The sequence below is a fragment of the Elephantulus edwardii genome, unplaced genomic scaffold (genome assembly GCF_000299155.1).
Source record: "Elephantulus edwardii isolate Elephantulus edwardi_28Jun2011 unplaced genomic scaffold, EleEdw1.0 scaffold00161, whole genome shotgun sequence".
Lineage (NCBI taxonomy): Eukaryota > Metazoa > Chordata > Mammalia > Macroscelidea > Macroscelididae > Elephantulus > Elephantulus edwardii.
Window position 1 is genome coordinate 3,046,043 of NW_006399911.1, and position 24,416 is coordinate 3,070,458.

Consider the following 24,416-nt stretch of genomic DNA (forward strand, 5'->3'; position numbering starts at 1 on the left):
CAAATGACTCGATGGCACATAACAACAAACAACAACAATACCATCTCAGAGAAGAGTCTTTTAACAAAATTTTATAGAATACTCCTGAGCTTCCACAAGAAAAAGATGGACAGCACAGTTACAAAATGGGCAAAAGACACTGAAAGAATTTTCACAGAGGGAGGTTTTCAAATGGCCATCAGACTTAATGAAGAAATGCTCCAAATCACTGGCCTTAAGACAGATGCAAATCAAAACCATTAGCAGTGGCAAAGTTTAACAGGGCAGCAAGTAATAAATGTTGGCGAGAAGATGGTGAGAAAGGAACTCATATATTGTTAATGGGATTGTTAAATAGTACAACCATTCTGGAAGGCAGTTTGGCACTTCCTCAAAAAGCTAAACATAGAAATTTCATATGACTCAGCTATTCCACTACTTGGAATATATCCTGAGAAATTGAGAACTGAGGCACAAATGGAGACTTGAAAAACCAGTGTTATTTACCATTGCAAGAACATGGAAACAGACCAGAAGTCCAACCACAAATGAATGGATTAAGAAACTATGGTACATTCACACAATGGAATACTACGCAGCACGCAGGAGTAATGATTTTGTAAATTATTACCTAACATGGAAGGGACTGGAGAGCATTTTGTTGAGTGAACTAACTCAGTCACACATGCACAAATATTGTATAAAACCATTAATTACAGAATGAGTATGAGGATCCAAGGTGGGAGAGATGGAAGCAGAGGAATGAGGATGTGCAGGGGAAGGGGGGAATTAATCATGGAGTTGTACAATTTGATGGGTAGCAGGTGAGGGAAATTGGAAGACTCTGTTCTGGAAAACAATGTATTAGAATTTTGTAAATAAACTAGTATAATAAAAAAATTAACTGTGAAAAAAATCATGACATTATTATTATTCAGTCTTCAGGATACATACATCATGCAACCACTATGGAAGGCAGTATGGCATTTTCTCAAAAACTTGCAAATAGAAATGCCATTTGACTCAGCAATTCCACTACTTGGAATATACCCCAAAGAGACCATAACCGCCACCCAAGCAGATATATGCACACCCATGTTTACCGTGGCTTTGTTCACAGTAGCAAGGAGTTGGAAACAACCAAAGTGCCCATCAACAAACGAACTGATAGAGAAGCGGTCGTATATTCACACAATGGAATACTACACTGCATTGAAAAACAAGGAACTCATGAAATATTACTGAAAATGAGTGGCCCTGGAGGACATTATGCTGAGTGAAATATCTCAGTCACGAAAGGATAAATACTGCATAGTGCCACTGTTGTAAAACGGTACTGACATTGGGGTTGGGGGGAGAATGAGAAAGATAGGATAAATTATATATACTGCATTGAAACAGATGAGGGAGAGAACTGTTTAAAAGGGTTATATGATTTGGTATTATTGTCATGACAGGAGTCCAGAACATTAGTCCCCAAACTGACTTAATTACTCCTTAATAACTTGGAGAGGTCTCTAACTGCAGACTTTCCCAGTGCAATGCATCATCTGATTTCCTGACTGCTGGTATCAAGTGTGTTAATTGTGGATCCAAGTAAGATGAAGTTGTTGACAGTTTCAGTCTTCTCTGCATCCATCATGATATTGTCTGTTGGTCCATTGGTAAGAATTTTTGTTTTCTTGACTATAGTAGTATGGGGGCTTGAATATACTAATTTTGATAAAGGACATAATAACCAGAAAGAAACTCAACAAAGACACAGAAAACCAATAAAATTAACCGACTTGAATTTGTCAGCATAAATAGAACACTTGCCCCAACAAGGGCAAAATATACATTCTTCTCCAATGCACATGGAATCTTCTCTAGAATAGGTTATATGTTAAGTCACAAATAAGCCTCGATAAAGTTAAAAAAAAAACACATTGAAATACTACAAAGCATCTTCTTTGATCACATTGCTATTAAACTAGCAGTCAATAACAGGAAGATCAAGGGTGGGGGTAATCAAGTACTTGGAAACTACCAGCTTGCTTTAACAGTACTTGGTCATAGAAGAAATAAAAAACGGAACAGAATCCAACCAATAACCCCCTAAAATTTTCTTGCAACAAAAGAGAATGATAATACAACATTACTGATCTTGGGATACAAAAAAAACCCAATACTCAGAGGTCAGTTTATTAAAATAAAAAATAAAAATAACCAAAAAAAATGAAAGCAAAAGAACCTAAGTCAGAATCTTAAACATCTCCAACATACAGAAAATACCAGCAAACAAACCCTACAATCTCTTGTTATTGTTGGAATTAGCCCTTAACGAGCCTCCAGTTGGTTTCCAAAGGCAGTAAATCACATGGGAAGAGACTGCCCATCTTTCTCCCACAGAGCAGCTGGTGGATTCAAACTGCATGCCTTTGGAGTGGCAGTACAGCTGCTTGCCACTAGGCCACCAGAGCTACCACAGTCTCTAGAGGAAAGGAAATAATAAAGATTAGAGATGAAACAAAAACAATACAAAGAAGCATCACGATTAGAAGTTGATTGATTGAAAGGATTCATAAAGTCAATAAGCCATTAGCAAATACAACACAAGAAAAGATGCAAATAACAATAATAAATGACAAAGGTAGCATCACAGTAAAACTAATTGAAATTAAAAGGATAATAACAGAATATTGTGAAGAAATTTGCAAATCCACCAGATGCTCTGCTGGAGAAGGAGGGGTAATCTCCTCCTGTACCAGTCAGATCCGATTTGATGGTACACATACACATAATAATAATAATAATAATAATAATAATAATAATAATAATTTGTTAGTATCACATGCAAGTGAAGTCTTGCTGAAGATTATTTAAAATTGCTATTTTAAACAGTACATTGAAACAGAACTGCCGGAAATTCAAGCCTGATTTAGAACAAGGTATGGCACCAGAATATAATTGCTGAAAGCAGAGAATACTAGAAGGATGCCTATTTGTCTTTTACTGCCTTGCAAAGGCATTTGACTAGTGGATCACAACAAATTATGGCTAACATTGAGAAGAATGGGAATCCCAGAACACTTAATATACTCATGCAAAACCTATATTTAGGTCAAGAAAGTGTTGTGTGAACGGAAGTGAACATTGTTGTTCTTAGGTGCCATCGAGTCGCTCGCAACTCATAGCAACGACGTTATGTACAATAGTCCTAAACCCAGCTCTCTCCTGTACCAACCTTACTTTTGCCTCTGATACACCTACCCCCATTACCCCAGTCACTAAATCAATCCATCATGAGGTCCCTTTCCAAGGACTTCTTACTACTGGGCCGATTGGCAGCATCATGATAGATGGGGAAGAGACTGAGGTAGTTAACATCTTGACTCCACAATCAACACTCTTGGTACCAACAGCCAGGAAATTAAAAGATGAATTGCATTGGGCAAGTCTGCTGTCAGGGACCTCTCCAGAATGCCGAAGAGCAACGATGTCAGTCTGGAGACTAAGGTGAACCTGACCCAGGCCATACTCTTTATAATTACTTGCTGTGTGTCAGAAAACTGGACAGTAACTAGGGATGATAGGAGAATTGATACCTTTGAGCTGAATTGCTGGAGAATACTGAATATATCACGGACTTCTAGGAAAACAAATAGGTTCATCCTAGAGAGGGTGAAACCAGGATGCTCCTTGGAGGCAAGGATTCTGAAGCTTCTTCTGAACACACTTAGAGTATATTGCAAGGAGAACAGACCAGTCCTTGGAGAAGGGAATATAGCATAGCTTAAAATACTAACAGGCATGTGTCAAAGCTATATCCTTTCCCCAAATCTTTTCTACCTGTATGCTGAGAAAATCATTCGAGAAACTGGGCTTTATGTAGAATGTGACATCAGGATCAGTGGAAGACCCATCAGCAACCTGTGTTACACAGATTACACAGCTTTGCTCACTGAAAGTGAAGACTGGAAACACAGGCTGCAGAAAATCAAAGAGCACAACTTTTGATATAGATTACATCTCAACATCAAGAAAAAAATCCTCACCCCTGTGCCAGTAGGCAACACCATGATAATACGAGAAAAGATTGAAATTGCCAGTGATTTAATCTTTCATGGATCCACAGTCAACATTCTTGATACCAGCAGTCAAGAAATCAAAAGATGTATTGCATTGGGAAAAATCTGCTGTCAAGGGCCTCTCCAAAGTTTAAGGAGTAATGATGTCAGTTTAAAGACTAAGATTCACCTGATCCAACCCATGTATTTTATTGTGGGGTTACCCCCCCCCAATTACTTGCTATGTTTCTGAAGTAGGACAGTGAATAAAGAAGATTAAAAAAAAGAATACCTTCAAGTTGTAGTGTTTGAGAAGAATTATTGAATATCTCATGGACTGTCAAAAGAACAAATAAATATATCTTGGAGAAAGTGCAACCAGGGTGCTTCTTAGAGGCAAACATAGTGAAACTTCATCTCTCATACTTTGGGCATACTGTTAGTTAAGGCCAGTACTTGGAAAAAAGACAATTATGTCTTAAGGTGGAGGGTCAGCAAAAGAGAGGAAGACTTTCAAGCAGATGGATTGTCACAGTGACAGTTGCAGTGGGCTCTGGTGTATCAGAGATGATGACAGGACAGGGAAGGGTACAGATCTTGAGGCCATAGGGTTGCTATTATCTGTAGTTGACTCAGTGGCACCTAACAAGACCAACAACAGTATTGATTTGAAACCAATTCATAGTTGACCTTCCAGTGAATTTTTCAAACGTTGTAAATCATACAGGAAGAGACTGCCCATCTTTCTCCTTTGGAGCAGTTGGTGGATTCTAACTGCCTGCCCTTGGATTGGCAGAAGCTCTTTACCCACTGTTGTTGTTGTGCCATTGAGTCAGAACTCATAGCTGACCCTCCAGTAGGTTTTCAAAGGCAGTAAGTTAGTTGCACAAGAGGAGATTGCCCTTCCTTCTCCCAAGGAGCAGCTGGTGGATTCGAACCATGTGACCAGGATCGCAGCACAGTTTCTTACAGTTAGGCTCCAAAAAATTTGAAAATCAAGAGGAAATGGACAAATTTCTAGAAACAGCACTGCCTGTCTACACTAACAAAGATGCAAGTAGAAAATCTGAACAGACCTGCAGCTCGGAAGAAGAAGATCCTGGATGACAATGGATTGACACAGTAACTAGGACAATGGGAGTAGGTAGGTGTATTAGAGTCAGTGAGACTGGCTTAGGGTAACGCAGGCTTCAGAGCTGTTGTTCACTGGGTCACTGTGAGTCACAGGTGACTTGACGGTACATGACAACAACAACATCACAAAAGAAGACATTGTAGGTTACATATATATCCTCATGAGCATAGATGCAAAAGTTCTTAACATTCTTAGACAACAGAATACATCATATACTTAAAAAAACCAAAATGATGTGGTCAGAAGGGACTGGTTCTTGGAGAAGGATATCATGCTAGAAGGGTAAAGGGACCTGCGCAGGAGAGGAAGGCCCTAGATGAGATGGATTGATGCAGTAACTAGGGCAATGGGGGTAGATGTGTTGGAGTCAGTAAGTCTGGATCAGGACAGGGCAGGCTTCATAGGGTCGATGTGGGTTGCAGGCAAGTCATGGGCATGTAACAACAACAACATTGTGACAAGAAATGAGATCCTGAAACATAAGATGAGGACAGATGGATAGAATGGGTTGACAATCAGGAAACTGGCACTCTCACCGCTGAGGCCTGGATTCTATTCCTGGTCAGGGAAGCCTTTCATCTCAGAAAACTCTGGGGGTCTACTGGTAAGTTATGCTGCAATCTCGAAGGCTCTACCAGGTGCTCTGAGGGAGAAGGATGACAGTCTCCTCCCATGTAGTATTTGCCTCTGAAAACCCACTGGAGGGTCAGTTCTGACTCAGTGGCAAAACAACAACCCCCATCTGATGAGCTTAACCCAGATGTACTTACTGAGTCTCAGATTTCCCCTATGAGAGAGCCTAGGGCACTGCCTGAGGCAGATGCCTTACATGACATTTTTTTAATGTTCCCAAGATACTCCTCACCACTTCTTTTTTTTTAATTTTATACCTATTGTTGTGTGTGTGTTGTGCATCACTTAGTCAGAACTGACCCATAGCTGACCCTCCGGCAGGTTTTCAGAGGTAGTTAATTGCATAGGAGGAGATTACCTATCATTCTCCCAAGGAGCAGCTGGTGGCCTTGAACTGCGTGCCTTTGGAATTTCAGTTCAGTTTCTTGCCACTAGTCCACCCCAAAAGATAAAGTACAAATTGTCACCCATGGAGAAATATGCTCCATTTAAGAAGAACTATGTAATTTTCATAATATGTACAAACAGAGACAAGGAGAGTTTGTCTGTGGGAATGGCTATTAAGTGTGTAATATAATGGTGCAAGAAATACAAGTGGCTCAGTCTGCACTTATCGATTTGGACCCATTAAACATAGATTCTTCACTTACTGTTTCAGTTTAAGAGGGAAAGAAAAGATCATATAGTCTGTATAGGTGATTCACTGAAGTTAAGGATTATGCAGTGGCCTACATTAAGTTAAAATAAAGTACCAGGCCTACCTTGGTCCACTGGTACCCAGTGGTTGGAAAATAGGCATGCTAGCATTGATCTTTCAGGGTATAACCACACACCCATACCTGGTATGTCCAGAGGACACACTGTTTATCACAATGGTGCAGGCAAGCACAATCTCATTTATGTCCACAACCCCTAGGACAGTGCCTGGCACAGGGTGTTGTTCAAATTATTGTCATTTGGGTGGATAGGTAGATCAATGAGTGGAAATTCTAAGTCTCTTCACCTGCCCTCAAGATTTTCCTTGCCACTGACCCAGGCACATAGTCCTTTTTGGACAGAGCCTGCATTTTTCACAAGAAACCTCTCCATGCCCCGAGGTAGATTCCAGTTTCATTTTAGCAGGCCTCTATTAGGCTTTCCCATAGCTAGAAGACTGAGGGTGGAGAGTATAGCAGGAAATATCACTGGTAAGACTGTTTACCTACCTGGTCCATGTCATAGAGCATTTGCAGGGGACTCCTCCTTTTCCCACTGAGCCAGTCAGAGCTCAGGATTCCATTTCCAAATGCTGTAGGGCATTAAAAAGAGATGTGTTACTACCACATCACACAGACTACTTGTGAAGGTGGAGTCCTGGTCCACTCACCTTGGGTACATTTGACCCACTTCTAGAACCATTTACTCAAACAATCCAAATATTACCTTATGAAGATGAATCAATGCAAGATACCAAAGTAACAGAATAGAAGATAAAATGTACTTGTCCTGCCTGCCTCCTGGGGCCTTAGTGGAAGTACGTGTGTGGGGAAGCACTGGCAGCTCCTATTCTGGAGAAAGCCTCACTCTTTCCCCATGTCCTACTGTCTAGCATTGAAAGGAATTAGGAAGGGAAGAGAGAGAAGGTGACGCTCCCTACACTAGCACCTCTAGGACAGGCCTAAGCACACATCTGTGCCCATCTCCACCTGCCCTCGTCCTGTGCCCTATTCCTGTGGAGTCCTGAAGGGCTCCCCAGGTTGAATGTTCAGAAACCCCAGATTCTAGGGTTCAGAAATCCCGATACTAGGGTCAGGCACTGAGAAAGGGCTGCATAGCAATGGAGGCAGCATGATCAGGCTGCAAGCTTTCAAAGGTGACAGATTCCTAGGTTAAGTGACCTATGGTGGGTTTTTAGGGCAGCCTGAATTTTCCTTATCAGGGCTACGCGGCTTTACGGCAATTGTCGGTGGTTGTGTACTGTCAAGTTGGAACCAACCCATAGTTGACCCTTCAGTGGGCTTTCAGTGGCAGTTAATCACATGGGATAAGATTACCCATTTTTGTCCCATGGAGCAGCTGGTAGATTCATAGATTTGAAGCTCATACCTTTATATTGGCAGTGGCTTACCACCAGAGCTCCCTTACATACTGCCCCTCATATAGGTAGAACTGCCAAACTGAAGCCTCTTCATCTGTCTTCTTTCTATGTCCCTCAGCTTTCTAAACTTATTCTTTCACCTCTAGTGTTTTTGTTTTTTCTAACAAATACTTTCTTAAACATAGTAAATTATTATTAACATACTCCTAGTCAGTCTTGGGTGTGAGCTGATTGGATTTGGCCTCATATATAAAAAGGCATTTGGTCACCAGTTTTGGGCTGGAATCCAGTTTGGAAAGATGTGTGGAGCAGCCAGATTCTACAAAGGTGTGTTTTCTGGTTCTTCTTGAGCCTTGGGTGTGGAATGTTTGCTCGCAATTGGGTGTGAGCTGATTGGATTTGGCCTTGTGCTTAAAAGACATTTGGTTGCCACTTTGGGGCTGGAATCCAGTTTGGAAAGATGCGTAGAGCAGACAGATTCTACTGGTTTTGTTTTAATTGTTTTAGGTCAAACATTCTTCTAAGTGGTATAGCACTGATCTGTCAATTTGCTGTACAGAGGTAACTCGTGTTTACTATGATGCTAAAAACTGTGACACTGATGTTTCAAATGTGACAATGGTTACCCATGGTGCACAGTGTTTGTTGGAGCTCCCCAATTTAAACAGGCTTGGAAGCATGAGTGGTATCCACTTCTGAAATAGCTTGCCTCCGGAAAGTCTATGAACTTAGAGAAACAATGGAAATTATACAAGTCCAAGTCTTTCATTCATAGGGTCACTATGAGTTGTTTACAGCTTGATGGCACTTAACAACAACAAACAACAGTCAGTCATTATAGTTAAGAATATGTTCATAGTAATATAATTCTGGATCCTATTTTTCTCGAATATGACAAAGTCTGTTAATAAAATAATGTTACTTCTACAAGACAGTCTTTGAAAAAATTAGCAAAATTGGCAAATGTTTAGCTAGACTGACCCAGAGAAATAAAGATTCAAATAATTAAAATCAAGGATGAATGAAAAGACAAAATTGACCATTAACGAAATAATAAAAGTTATAAGGGAATATTGAGATTTATTATAAACTAGCAAATTAGGTAATGTAGATGGAATAGACATAGTCATATAAAGAAACCCATTACAAACTCACCACCATTAAGTCAGTCCTGACTCACAGCAGTCCTATGAGGTAAACTAGAACTGGCCCACAGGGTTTTCAGGACTCAATATTTATGGACACAAACTGCTCCATCTGCCTTTGACAGAGTGGTTGGTGAGCCAGTGACTTTAGGGTTTGCAACTAGGCACTTAATCACTGGCCGCCAGGGCTCTTTAATAAAGATATAAATTAGCTAAGCTGACTCAAGAAGAAAGAAAAATTCTCAATAGACCGATAGGAATAAAACAATGAATTGGGGGAGGAAAGGAAAGGAAAACAGACACACAAACTTTCTACATAAAGTCCTGGACCAGATTTCTCCAGGAGAGAATTCTGCTGGACGATTAAAAAAAAAAAAAGAAAAAGAAAAAAAGAACAACAAACCTTCTCAAACTCTTCTAAAACAAAAGCGAAAGGAACACTTCATTTTCTTCGGGGCTGTATTACCCTCATATGACAACCAGTAAACACATTACACAAAAACTGAAATGACAGGGTAATACCCTTTATGAACAGGGCTGCAAAAATCCTCAACAAAGCAATTGAAAACAGAATCTGATTATTTATTTAAAAGGAGTATGCACCATGACCAAGTAGATTTTATTGTGGGAATCTAAGGTTGGTTCACTACATGAACATTAATCAATATGTTGTTTGTTGTTATCTGCCATCAACTTAGCTCTGATCCATAGCAACTCTATGTACAAGAGTGAAACAAACACTCCCGAGTCCTGCACAACTCTCATGGTCACTGTGTATTTCAGGCCCTTATTCCAGTCTTTGTGCCAGTCTACCTTGTGGGGAGGACCTGAGGGCTTGCTTATTTTATTTATTTTTTTAGCTGATACTATTTACCAACAATGATGTTCTTCTCCAAGATTCCTCCTGTCCTAAGTATATGAGATGAAATCTCATCATCCTCACCCCTAAGAAGCATTCAGACTGCACTTCCAAAACAGACTAATATTTCCTGTTCCGGTCTATTGAATATTCTTCACTGATATCATAATTCAGAGACATCAGTGTTTCTTTGATTTTTTTTATTTATTGTCAAGCTTTCATATGCATACGTTGTTGCTGTTGTTGTGTGCCACTGAGACAGTTAATCACACTGAGGGGAATGCCCATTCTCTCCCGAGGAACAGCTGGAAGATCCCGACCACCTGCCTTTGAGATGGCAGCAGCTGAAAATACCATGGTTTAGATCAGACTCACTTTGGTCCTAAAGTGTCAATGGGTCTCTTGCAGCATATTGGCCCAATGCAAGCAGGTCTTTAGATTTCTTGACTGCTGCTTCCATGGACATTGGTTATGGGTGCAAAGAGAATTAAACCTTTGACCACTTCAGACTGGTGTCATTTATCATGAGCTTGCTTATTAGTCCACTTGTGATTATTTTAATTTTCTTAATTTTGCCAGAGCAACTCTACCCACTAGGGTTAAATGCCCACCTGCTAAGGGAAAGGTTGATGGTTTGGGTCCATAAGCTGCTAGGGGGACCTTTCATCTGTTCTCACGATTACAATCTGGGAAACCCTGTAGGGCAGTTTTACATTGGGAAAACCTGCTGCCCTCTCCAGAATGCTAAAAAGCAAGGATGTCAACTTAAAAAGTAAGGTGTAACTTTTCTCAGGAGAACAAACAGGTCTGTCCTGGAGAGAGTGAAACCACACTGCTTTCTGGAGTCCAGGATTTTGAAGCCCTGCTCACATGCGTTGGGTGCGTGGCCAGTCCTTGGAGAAGGACATCATGCTTAGAAGGGTGAAGAAACAGCACAAGAGAGGAAGACCCAGGATGAAATGGATTGACATTGAGACTGGAATAATGGGGGCAGATGTGTTGAAGACAATGAGACTGGATCAGGATAGGGCAGAGTTCAGAGCTGTGATGCATAGAGCTGTTAGGAGTCACAGGTGACTTGACAGCATATAACAATAACAACAATAAATTCAAGAGATCCAGACTATACAAAGCAATAATCAAAAGGGAAAAAAAAGAATTTGCACTTGTCAATTTCAAAGCTTACTTTACAGCTACAGTACAGTGATAAAATTGTGATCAAGACTTCTCGCAGACAGGTAATAAACAGATGGACAGACAACAGAATCCGCAGAATTCAGATTGAGAAATAAGTCTTTCATTTATGGTGAATTGATTTTGTAATGAGGCTGCTGAGATACATCAATTGGAAAAGAATGTTGTTGGGTGCCACTGAGTTTATTTGGACTTACAGTGACCCCTGGGGACAGAGTAGCTCTGCCTTTTCTAGGTTTTATTTTTACATAGGCAAATGATCAGCTCCTTTCCCTGTGGAGCCTTTCCGTTCACAGTTGAGCATTTAACCAATTGTGCCACCAAGGCTGCTTGGGAAAGAACACTCTAGAAGTCCTGAGACAAATGAAAATTCATGTGCAAAATAATGAAATATTAAAGATTAACTCAAAATGAGCTGTGGACCCAAATATGATATCTAAAACCATAAAATTCTGAGAACAAAAGATAGACACAAATCTCTGTTATTTTGGATTACAAGATCATTTCTCAGCTAAGACACCAACAGCACAATTAGCAAAAGAAAACATGCATTTATAAGTACTAACTTTTTTCCTTCAAAGGACACTATCAAAAAGATAAAAAGAAAGGGAGCTGTGCTGCAATACTGAAGGCGTGTTGTTCGAATCCACCAGATGCTTTGCTGGAGAAGGAGGGGCAATCTCCTCTTGTGCCAACCGGATCCAGTTTGATGGTACATAATCAACAACAAAAAGATAAAAAGACAAGCCACTAACTGTAAGAAAACACTTGAAATTTATATATCTGATAAAGGTCTAGAATCAAGAATGCAAAGACCTGTTACAATTGAACCATAAGAAGGGCTAACAATTAAATATTTTAAAATGGGCAAATGATTTGAACAGGTGCTTCTCCAAAGAAGAGACACAAATAGAAAACAAGTAAATTAAAAATTTCTCCATATCATTTGTTGTTAGAAAAACCGCAATGATTGCTTGTCATTCCTCTGTAGCATCTGGTCCCCACTGGACCCTCATCATTTCCTTCACCTGCTCCCCCCACCGACCAAACTGTGCAGCTCTGCAACTGCATCCTGGACCATCCTCACCCTTCTGCCCCCAACCCTCACCTCCTTGTACCCCCAATATGTTTTTCCCAATAAAAAAATATTTTTAAAAAAACCAAAAAAAAACGCAATGAGATAGAATATATTCAGATAGGATCATAGCAGTTTAAGAGACAGACAGTGAGAGGATATGGAGAAATTCATCCATTGCTGGTGAGATTGGAAAATGGTGCAGCTGCTCTTCCTCAAAAAGTTCAATATAGAGATGCTATATGACTCAGCAGGGAGCTTCTGTGGTCTAGTAACAAAGAGCCAATCTGAAGGCTGATGGTTCGAATCTACCAGCTCCTCTGGGGAATAAAAATGGGCATTCTCCTCCTGTGTGACTTATGGACTCTGAAAACCTGATGGAGGATCAGCTCTGATTCAGTGGCTCACAACAACAACATATGACCCAACAATTTCTCTCCAAGAGAACTAGATACATATGCCCACACAAAGATTTCAACAAAAATGTTCAGAGGTATTAGTCATAATGGTAAAAAAATGGAAACAACCCAGATCTCTATTAATGGGTGAATGCTGTTGTGTACCAAGGAGGTAGAACCCTCCAATGGGTTTTCAGAGGCAGTCAGTCACAGGAGGAAATTGCCAGTCTTTATCACATGGAGCACCTCGTGAATAGATAAACAATTTTGTATAAGCAGATAATATTATCTGGCATACAAATAATAGAAAACTCTGACACACTACAACAAGAATGAAATACTGATACCACAGAATGGATGTTAAGTGAAAGAAGACAAGGCAGGCAAAATATGATTCCATTAAAGTGAGGTAGCTGGACTAGGCAAATACGTAGAAAGCAGGGGAGTGGTTGGTTTCTAGGGGTTCCAAGACTGAAGGTAAAATGAGAGTGACAGTTAAATGTCAGTGTTCTAGATTATATGGTTGCGATGGTTGTAAAACTTTATGGATAATCTAAAAACCAGTTGCTTAAAAAAAACACCAAAAAAAAAAAACCCCACCGTAAAAAAATACCAAAAAACCCAGTTGATTATATACCGTAATATAAAGTAACATTAATCGTACATGCAGTATCATTAATATCACATATTCTGGTGTTGTTGTTATGTGCCGTCAAGTTGCCTGTGACTCATAGCAACCCTATGTACAACAGCTCTGAACTCTGCTCTATCCTGAGCCAATCTTACTGACTCTGACACACCTTCCCCCATTACCCCAGTTACTGAATCAAATCTCGTCGAGGGTCTTCCTCTCTTCTACTGTCCTTCCACCTTTCCAAGCATGATGCCCCTCTCCAAGGACTGGTCCCTCCCTGCAACATGCCCAAAGTATGTCAGATGAAGCTTCAGAATTCTTGCCTCCAAGGAACAGCCTGGTCTCACCCTCTCTAGGCCGAACCTGCTCCTAGCAGTCCATGATATATTCAGTACTCTTCTTCAGCACCACAACTCAAAGGCGTCAATTATCCTATCATTCCTAGTTATTGTTCAGCTTTCTGATGCATAGTACATAATTGTGAAGACCATGGCTTGTATCAGGAGCACCTTAGTCTCCAGACTGACATCATTGCTCTTCAGTACTTTGGAAAGGTCCCTGACAGCTGACTTTCTCAATGCAATTTGTCTTTTGATTTCCTGGCTGCTGGTACTAGGAGTGTTGATTGTGAAGCCAAGCAAACTAAAGCTGTTAACAATCTCAGTCTCTACTGTCTATCATGATACTGCCAAATCATCAGTAGTGAGAATCTTAGTTTACTTCATGTTGACCTTAAGTCCATATTTAAGGCTGCAGTCCTTCACCTCTGCAGCAAGTGCTTCAAGTCCTCCTCAGTTTCAGCAAGCAAGGTTGTGTTATCTGCATAATGCAGGTTTTTGATGAGTCTTCCTCCAATCCTGATGCCACATTCCTCCTCATAGAGCCCAGCCTCCTGGATGATCTGTTCCATATATAGATTGAAAGGTATGGAGATAGGACAGATCTCTAGTGTATAACCTTCCTGATTATGAACCATGCAGTGTTTCCTTGCTCTGTGCAGTATCATAAAATCACATGCAAGCAAAATACTGCTAAAGATCTTTCAAAAACAGCTAGAACAGTACATAGATAGGGACCTGCCAGAAGTTCAAGCAGGATTTAGAAGAGGCTGTGGCACCAGAGGTAACAATGCTGATATCAGATGGTTCCTGGCTAAAAGAAGAGAATACCAGAACATCTGTTGTGCTTTATAAACTATGCAATGGCATTTGAAGGTGTGGGCAAGTTGTTGCTGACATTGAAAAGAATGAGAATCCCAGAGCACCTAATTGTGCTTATGCAAAACGTGTAACTTAACCAGGAGGCTGTTGTGTGAACAGAGCAGGGAAGCACTGCATGGTCTAAAATGAAGAAGGGAGTGTGTCCAGGTTGTGTTCTCTCTCCACAGCTATTCAATCTGTATGCTGAACAAATTATTCGAGAAGCTGAAGAAGAATGTGGCATCAGGATTGGAGGGAGGCTCATCAGTAACCTGCAGATGACACAACCTTGCTTGCTGAAAGTGAGGAGGACTTGTTGCAGATCAAGGAATGCAGCCTTCAGTATGAATTGCATTTCAGTGTCAAGAAAATCAAGATTCTTACCACTGGATTGATGAGCAATATCATGATGGATAGAGATTGAAACTGTCAACAACTTCATCTTACTTGGATCCACAATTAATAATCTTGGTACCAGAAATCAAGAAATGAGGAGAAGCATTGCACTGGGAAAGTCTGCAGTTAGGGACCTCTCCAAAATATTGAGGAATAATCATGTCAGTTTGAGGACTAAGATGCATCTGATTGAGGCCATGGTCTTTTTGATCACTTGCTGTGCATCTGACAGCTGGACAATGAATAAGGATGACAGAAGAAGAATTGATGCTTTGAGCTGTGGTGTTGGAGAAGAGCACTGAATATCCCATGGACTGCCAAAAGAACAAACAAATAGTCTTGGAGAGGGTTCAGTGGAGTGCTCTTTGGAAGCAAGAATTCACATACTGGAGGCTTCACTTCACGTACTTTGGGCATGTTGCTAGGAGAGGCTATTCCTTGGAAAGGTGGAGGTGTAGCAAAGGACAGGAAGACCCTTGACCAGGTGGATTGACACAGTGACTGCCGCAATGGGCTCTTGTGTGTCAGGAAGTGAGAGGATGGCACAGGATAGGACAGGGTTCAGATCTTTTGTTAATGGGGTCGCTATAAGTCATACTCGACGACACCTAACAACAACAATAAACTAAAAGAAACCTACATAAATGGAATAACTTGCTCACGGATTAACAAACAACATTGTGGAAATGTTAATACTACCAAAAATTATATGCAGATAATTCAGTCCTGATTCAGGTTCCCTGTCATTCTTCAAAAAGATAGAAAATGTTATTACCAATTTTATATGGAAAGGATAGAAATCCCAGATAAGCAAAGTAGTAGTTAATGAGGCAGAACCCCAAAATAGGAGGCCTTGTTGTTATGTGTCATTGAGTTGCCCACAACTCCTAGTGACCCTTTGTATAATAGCTCTGAATCCTGCCCTATCCTGAGCTAATCTCATTCACTCTAACACACCTAATCCTATTACCGTAGTTACCATGTCAATCCATTTCATCCAGGGTCTTTTTATTCTGCATTGATTCTCCATCCTTCCTTCTCCAAGGACTGGTCCCTCCTGGCAACATGCTCAAAGTATGTGAGGTGGACTTTCAAAATCCTTGCCTCCAAGGAGGAAATTGGTTCCACCCTCTTTGATACTTTTCTCCAGCACCAAAACTCAAAAGCATCAATTCTTCTTTGATTGTCCTTATTCATTAGCTCTCAGATGCATAGCAAGTAATTATGAAGACCATGGATCAGGCACACCATCGTCTCTAGATTGACATCGTCGCTCTTTAGCACTTTGGAAAGGTCCCTGAAAGCAGATTTTCCTAAAGCAATTTGTCTTTTGATTTCCTGACTGCTAGTACCACCAACAACAGTGGTACCAAGAATGTTGATTATGTAACCAAGCAAGCTGAAATTGTTAAGAGTGTCAATCTCTTCTCCATCTAGCATGGCGCTGCCAATTGGCTCAGTGGTGAGAATCTTTGTTTTCTTGATGTGCGGCTTCAATTCATACTGATGATAACAGTCTGACTTTCTGCAGCAAATGTTCAGGTCGTCCTCAGTTTCAGCAAGCAAGGCTGTATCATCAGCATAACATAGGTTGTTGATGAGTCTCCCTGAATCCTGATGCCACATTCCTCCTCATAGAGTCCAGCCGCCTGAATAATCTGTTCTGCATGACTGTAGCCTTATGTTTTCACCTCTTTCTATTCACTTTATAACTTCTAGTAGTAACTGCTTTCCTTTGATGTGTTACCAGCACTTAAGTCAAATTTATGCTTTGAAAACACAGTTTACAAGGGTAATTGAGAGGAAAATGTAAGCCAAATACAAAGTTGCACATACAACATAGTGTTAAATAGCACTGTGATCTGACTTTAAAACAGGTTGATAGTGGTCTTCCTCAAACCAGCAGCTACTGCAACCATATAGCATTTTCACGACCATGATAAAGCAGTGTGTGAATTCATTGTTGTAAATTGTATTTCATGAAAAGTTTTAATACAACAGGCTTTATGGCAGTTCGTTAAAATTTTTTTTTTTTTTTTTTTTTTCTATAATTATATTTTATTAATTTTCATAAACATTTACAGAGATTTTTCTTAAGCTAGAAGTTCTTAACCAGGGAACTTGTAGTGTGATGCTGCTAATCAGGAACCCCATTCTAAGGACCGCAGCAAACCCTAGGAGGCTGTGTGTTCCTAGAAAGCAGAGATTGGTTGAATGACTGAACAAATGAATAAATAAGAGCCAGGTCAGCTTTGTCTAGGTCTCCAGGGTCCCTTCCCTTGACCCCCTCCTGCCCTTCCTCTCCCCCTTCAATACCATTGCCTTGAAACTAGGGTAGGGCAGGAGCCAGGGGCAGGCAAGGTTCTGGTGACCAGGGAATATTGACAAAGCCGAGGCCTCCCAGGACTTGAACCTTGATTCTCAAACTTAGCGTGCATGGCTCTGTGTGGGCCATGTGGCCTTCGCAGGACAGCGTCATCAGAGGATGAGCTGGCAGGGAGGTGCAGGGATGTTGGCCCAGCCCCCAGAACGTGTGTCAGGCCCCAGTAGATTGTGCAGTGCCTCACCTCCTGCCCCTGGCCTAGTCATATGAGGCCTCAGCTGGGAGTCAAGGAAGGGCTGGTGCCCACCAGTGCTGGGCTGTGAGCAGTGGCAGAATGCAAGCCCACAGTGACAGGGGCCTGCTTCTCTTCCAGGCTTATGGCTCGAGGGACCTTTGCCTACCAAGCTCACCACTGCATCCGATCTCACTCATGGTGGTCCTCTGTCAGGTTTCTGAAGCTTCAGGCCTTCATAGGAGACTGCCTGTTTTCCACTCAGAACAGCTGGTAAATTCCAGCCCTCATGCTTTCTTTGCACCATGCCACCAGTATGTCTGCTTTCTACAGCCTATGGGAGAGTAGGTCCCCTAACAGATCCCACGGGCCCCTACTGGAGGGCAGGGGGAAGCAAACACCAAGGAGAGGCCAAGAAGCTCCTTCTAATTACAGGGTGGGGCCACCTCCACCCAGCTCCATTCCTACCCACTGCACACCTCACCCAGTAATCACTGGCTAGAGAAACCCTGGCTCAGCAGGAGGGGTAGTGGGCCAGAGAAGGTGGTGGGTGGGCTGGGAAGGGCAGAAAAGAAGAGAATGAAAGACCAGTGAATGCAGTTAGTTCTCTATTCTGGACACCAGGGAAGCTCTGGAAGTATGGCTTGATCTCAAACAAAAGGCTCCATTGCTTCCCCAGATCCCCCAGAGGTTTTGCACAGACAGGTCAGGGAGAGCCAGTGGCCTAGCCTCTGCGTGGGGCCAGAGCCCAAATGGAAAACCCCAAGGACCACGGGGGAAACACATGGGGGTTGGTGTCTGCTTTGAAACAGGAAAGAGAGGTTTTGGAGACAAGGAGAGGGGGAGACGGGAGGGAGGGTAGGAGGGATAAGAGACCATGACAGCCACACAGAATGACAAGAGCAGAGATACAGCAATGAGAGACTCTGAAATAGCTCAAAACAAGCCCTGCTGTGTTTGCTAAGGGTGCCCACCGTCTAGAAGACCTCAGGATGCAGCTGTAGAAACTGCCTGAGCCCCAGTTCTCCAGCAGGGGGCGGCCTGAGGACCCAAGGCACCAGGTGTGCACAGGAATTTGTTAAACTGTGCCCAGCAGTCAGCTAACTGGCATTCAGGGACAATGTGGGAACCACCCATGGCACAGCCAGGACTTACAGGATTCTAGGATGGGCATGGGGACCGTTTGTGGCCTAGTGGGTAAGGAGATGTGCTGCCAGCCCAAACACAGGCAGATTGAATCCACCCGCTTCTCTAATGGAGAGAGATGGGCAGTGTCCCTCCATGCCATTTGCAGCCTCTGGGAACCCACTTGAGGGTCAGCTGTGAGTTAGTTTCAGCGCAATGGCACATAACAACAGTGTGGGCCAACCCTTCTGGGTGCTTCTCAAGTTTCTGGCATTGTTCTAAGTGCTTTTCACACATTGGCATATTTGAACTTACTGGGTAGAAACCATTTAACAGATGTCCCAGACCCTCTGGAAGTGAGTGCCTTAAACAGGACTTGAACCCAGGCCCTTACCACCAGTGTCTGTGTCCTGAGTGCCCATGCTGTTCTGCCTCTTGGGCACCCGCTCTGGTCCATATCTGTTACCAGCACACCCTTCACAAGGCCCCTGCTGTCCACACAGCACGCACCTGGAAAGCAGCCTCCTTTTACTGACTGTTGAAGACGTGACAACTCAGGGAGAGGGAGTGAGTTGCTTAAGGTCCTATGGTCTCAAGACAGCTCTGCAGAGCCTGAACATCTGCACTCATAGTATTTGGTGAGGCTGCCTGTGTCCAATGAAGTAACAGATGGAACCCCATGCAGTAAAACAGAAGCACAGTGAGCCGTTCTGGGCTTTTCTGGCCTGCATTCAGCATCTTTATGGGTGAGGACACGAATCAAGCTGTGGGCAGTTCGAATCATCGTGATTTAGTGGGAAACCATCTGCTAACTGCCATGTCTGATGATCAATGGTTGTGACAGGAGGTTTCTGGTTAATAAGTTCTACAAGATTAGTGTTGCAAAACCAGACAGCTGGGACAGCCAGGCCTGAAGGTCACTGGGCCCCCAGGTGAATGTACTCCTGCTGGCCCCATCTCCCAACCACTGAGCAGTTGCCGTGATTCCTCAAGTAGCTTCCACAGGCCTTTGCATCTGGGGTCTGCCCTGAGGGGTTACCGCAGGTGGACAGGCCATAGCAAACAGAAGAAGAATGAGTTGGGGAAAATCTTCCAGAAGTGAAAAGTCATTCTGTGAGAATAACAGAGGTCTCTTCACTTCCAATGATGTCAAATGCTATTGCCTGAACGTGACAAGCTATCTGGAATGGAACCACAGTCAAAGCAGATCATTCTTAGGAAGAGTCCTGTTAATTCTGCCTCTGACACATGTCAGGAAGCCTAACTCGCTGCCTCTTCCTGGAAGCCTCCTCCAGGGAGTCCCCAGGTTCCCATGGACAGCTACAGGGCTCTGGTTACCATCTGTCTATCTCTACTGCTCATCACAGAGCCTCTCTGTTCCCACTCCACTTCCCTTGGCTAACCCTACCCTTAGTTTCCCTAGAGCAGCAAACTTGCCTTACTCTGTCATGTGCTGGATCCTTCTCCTAGATGCTCTCTAGATACCAGAAGGAGTACACACCCTTGGACAGGAGCTAGGCTCCAAGAGGGATGCATCCTGGAGAGACAGAGGATCACCTCCAGCCAGGCAGAGTGATGGGTGGTGAAGCTGCAGGACTGGAGAGGCCCTCCCACCTGTCCCCTCCACTCGTCCTCCTCCATACCTGCCCCTCCTGCCCCCAGTTCTAGGACCCTCTGGATCTCAGAGGACTATCAGTGACTTCTAAACATCGAGAAAGATGCTCAGTCCCAGTGGACTGGAGCAAACCCTTGGAAGGTCTCTTTGGTGGGTGTGGTAGGTGCTTTCCACAGAGGCCCCAGTGAACTGGTATGGGATTTAATTGAGGAGAGGAGTATTGAATACACCATGGACTGCTAGGAGAAAAACCAGGTTCATCCTGGAGAGAATGAAACCAAGCTGCTCCTTGGAGGCAAGAATTCTGAAGCTCTGTTTGGCATACTTTGGGCATGTTGTAAGGAGGGATCAGTCTTTGTGAGGGACAGTGCAAGAGAGGAAGACCCTCGATGAGATGGATTGATTCAGTGACTGGGGTAATAGGTGTAGGTGTGTCAGAGATGGTAAGATTGGCTCAGGATAGAGCAGGGTTCAGAGCTATTGTACATAGGGTCGCTATGAGTCACAGGTGACTGGATGGTACATAACAACAATAACAAGCTCAACCAGGGGAGGGGAATGTCATTTTCTGCTATCTGCCAGTGTCTAGAAAGAAGCATGGCACAAGCAGGAGCTCAGTGAGCTCTTGGTCAAGAGGACAAGCCTCCCTCCATCCAAGGCTCTGTGAGACCAATACTTGGTCCATGGTATAACCTTCATATGCAGACCCCCAGAAGGGAATACATGATCAAGGGAATACTTGATCAAGGGAACAGTCATAGGAAAGGTAGTTGCCATTCCCAGCCAGAGAGGCAGAAAGATTAAAGAGGTGATGATGTACAAGATCTTGGGGTGAGGAGTGAGGACAGGAGGCTCCTGAGGAGCTGCCCCTCCTTCCCCTGGGGTCTTCATCACCATCAGGACTCAGGGAATCAGGCGGACACTGATGATGGCCCAGGAGCTGGGAAGCGTTGAGAGGGCTGTTCCACACCTCCCTCAGTAAAGGGTTCTGAGCCTCTGGGGCAGCTCCAGGCCTGAACCATCACCCCCCTTCAAGCATTACACACCCCAACTTGTGGCAACACCTCCTGCTTTGGAGAAGGCAGGGGCAGTTGAACCGGTCAACTGAATTTCTTCCCAGTCGTCATGCTGAGGCCAGGCCTCAGAGTCTCCACTCCCAGCTGGCTCCAAGACTTGAATCTACACCATTAGCATACCCTCAACTTGGGCATCTGAGCTCAGGGGCTTTGAATGCTGACTTGAAATGGGAAAGAACTGCAGTGGTAGGTTGTTATTGTTGTTAGGTGCCATAGAGTCAGGGTCGACTCTAGTGATTCTGTGAGTAAACGACTTGAACCTTGTCTAATCCTGTGGCATCCTCGTCATCTCTGGAACACTTAATCCCATCACTGCAGTCACTGTCAAGCCATCTCATTGAAGGTCTTCTTCTGTTGACTTGCCACTTTCCCAAGCATGATGCTCCTCTCCAAAGAATAGCCTTTCCTAACAATATGCCCAAAATGTGTGAGCCAAAGTGGCACAATTCTTGCTGCCAAGAAGTGCTCTAGCTGCACTTTTTCCAAGACATATCTTTTTGTTCTTTTGGCAGTCCATGGGATGTTTAGCGCTCTTCTCCAACATCGCAATTCAAAGGCATCAATTCTTCTGACATCCTTCTTCATTGTCCAGCCAAAGATGCCTAGCAAGTGATTGAAAAGACCATGGCCTGAATCAGGTGTACCCAAGTCTTCAAACTAACATCATTGCTCCTCTGTAATTCAGAGGTCTCTGACAACAGACTTGCCCAATGCAACACATGTCCTGATCTCCTGACTGCTGGTAGGAAGAGTGTTGATTGTGGATTCAAGTAAGAGGAAATTGCTGATAATTTCAACCTTTTCTCCATCTGTCATGATGCTGCTTATCAGTCCAGTGGTGAAATTTTTGTCTTCTTAATATATATGTTGGTTGAATTAATTTTATTAATCTATCCAAAGTCACCATCAGAGTTAACGGTGGCCAGTGCCAAATCATCGGGAAATTCCCCTTAAGTTCATGAGCCGTCTTGGAAGACCTGGGGATGGGGCGGGGGAGGGTGGTGGTTTGTGATGGGAGATCAGACAACTGTCTTGTCATATAAGGGGAATAGAAGTGGGTGTCAGGAAAGGCCTCCTAGACAAGCTAGAGCGAGGCCAGGGACTGGGTGGGGGTGATGATAACGGTCACAGGTGTGGTAGCCTGAGTGAGGGGCACGGACAGGTGAAGATCAGGAGGGAGCACTGTGATTCCCCTCCGCAAATACCTGTACCTCTTCCCATAGGCTTTTGCCAGTGGGGAGGAGGGCCAAGCACCAGATTTTGTTTCTCTTCTCTCAAATATGCGGCAGAGGAGCAATGTTCTGTAGGGTAGACAGATAACCACAGAGGCCTCCATGCCCACAGAGGAGAAGAGACACAGACAGGGTCCCAACATAGATGCTCCTCCACAGCCGCTCACTCTCTGATGCCCTGGGGCCCTGTCTCCCATATATTGGGCTGAGCTCTGCCCTGTTGGAAAGCCGGGGTAGTCCTGGGCACCGGGGAAGCATAAGGAATGACAGGATAAGCAAGAGACCACTCCAGCCACATGTAGCAAGACTCCATGGTCCCAGATCCACACACTGGGCCTGAGACACCCTTTGCCCAGCTTGGCTGTTGATCCACTTTGGTCAGGCTGGCTGTGTGCAGACACGGAGGGGACAGACTTAGAGGGTGACTTCTAGTTCCTGCTGTCTGTCGGTGTCTAGAAAGAGGCCTGGCACAGGTAGGTGTTCTGTGAGCGGTGCAGAGAACAAACCCAACCCTCAGTTTAAGGCTCTGAGAAGCCGTAACCCTAACCCTAACCCTAACCCTAATAACCCTATATCCACTGGCCCTTCACGTGCAGACCCAGTGAGGGGAGTACCTCATGAGCACAACTGATGAGGCCTCCCCAAGCCTACTTACCTGGACCCTGGCCTCTGTTCTAGAGGCAGCCAGAGTGGGTGTTGAGTGGGCACAGCGGAAGGCAGCACCCTAGGAAGAAGAGGGCCCCAGCTGTCACTTGGGGACTGCTGGCTCTCTGCACATCCTGGAGCTCCCAGCTCTGCCCTATGCACACTAGGAAGGGCTTGGGGTTCCCCTGCACCCACTTCATGGTCAGGCATAACTTCCCAGATCAGGCAGAGTCGGTGGCACTGAATCCCCTTGTGCTAACATCCCCTTGTCCAGCCCTCCCACCAAGTCTGTTGGAGGCACCATGACTATTTTCTGCATTTCCTGAATGAGGAAGCAGGCCAGCAGGTGAAGGATAGGTGTGAATGGCAAAAACACTGCTGACCCTGTCTCTGTGGGGCTCCAGGCCCAGCCGGCCTCGAGTGTCCCTGACCTCTGGAACTGTTTGCTTTTCCTTGTCTGTGTGACTAGATAGAGATACCTTCTCTCACCTCTGACCCCCTACATCCAGCAGTGTATGAGTGTGACCACCTAGCAGAAGTGTTGGGACAGAGTAAGAAACTAGCCCCTGTGTGGGGGACATGGGATTGGGGGGACTAAAGAGAGGTCACTGCTGACACCTGCACCCCTCTTTGCCCACCACAGGACCTGGCTCAATCCTTGTCGATGGAGTAAGGGTGCCCTGGGCAAGAGCAGGGTGATGGGTGGGTTGTAGGGGCATTCTGTGGGCCCTGGGCTCAGATCCTAGCTTTGCCATGTATGAAATGACTCCTTCCTTTCCTTCCTCAAGGGGCTCCAGGGAAGGTGAAATTCAGTGAGACGGAAAAGGCTTTTCATCATATCATCTGTCATGAGTAGGAGTGATGTTGTGCCCACTCTGGGGTGCCCTCACCCTGGAGAGCGTCCTTCTCAATGATACACGCCATCAGGTGGGGCTAGGGCACTGGAGGTCGCGTCTAGAGCCTACCAGGGCCATGCAGGCGGCTCCCCCTCACCCCACCCCAGCTCTGATCCTTCTCTCCCTGGTTGCCCAGAGTCCAGGTTAGAAGTGGAGAGGAAACAGGCCGCCTGTGCTGCCTGATGTCAGGCGGGTACTCACCGGAGCTCAGGGAGCGGTGCAGAAGTAGGAGCGTGGCGCCCAGACACGCGGCCGCCAGCAGGCGCCGCCACCAGCAGCGCCTCCCCATGCTGCGCCCAGCCGCCAAGGGCGCGCGCTCGGGACCGCCCCCGACGGGCCAGCCCCACCTGCGGCGCCTACCGAACTCAGCGGGGGCAGGGCCTGGAGCTGGGGCCGCTAGGGACTTGGCCAGTGAGCGCCTGACGATCGGATCGATCGAGTGGGCCTTTTCCCCTCTGGTACCCCCCAACGCCGCGTCAAGTGGGGCAGCTGTTCAAGG

The 24,416-nt window shown here is 44.3% G+C and overlaps 1 protein-coding gene across 1 annotated transcript in view; it reads right to left on the reverse strand.

The window, feature by feature from the left end:
* CHST13 (carbohydrate (chondroitin 4) sulfotransferase 13) overlaps nt 1-24,206 on the reverse strand; it is a 36,741-nt gene extending 12,535 nt beyond the window's left edge. The window contains exons 1-2 of the mRNA XM_006895198.1: nt 24,119-24,206; nt 7,002-7,084 (exon numbers count right to left, since the gene is read on the reverse strand). Of these exons, the coding sequence (XP_006895260.1) occupies nt 7,002-7,084; nt 24,119-24,206 (171 nt within the window). The remainder of the gene's footprint in view (nt 1-7,001; nt 7,085-24,118) is intronic.
* Between the last annotated feature and the right edge of the window lie 210 nt (nt 24,207-24,416).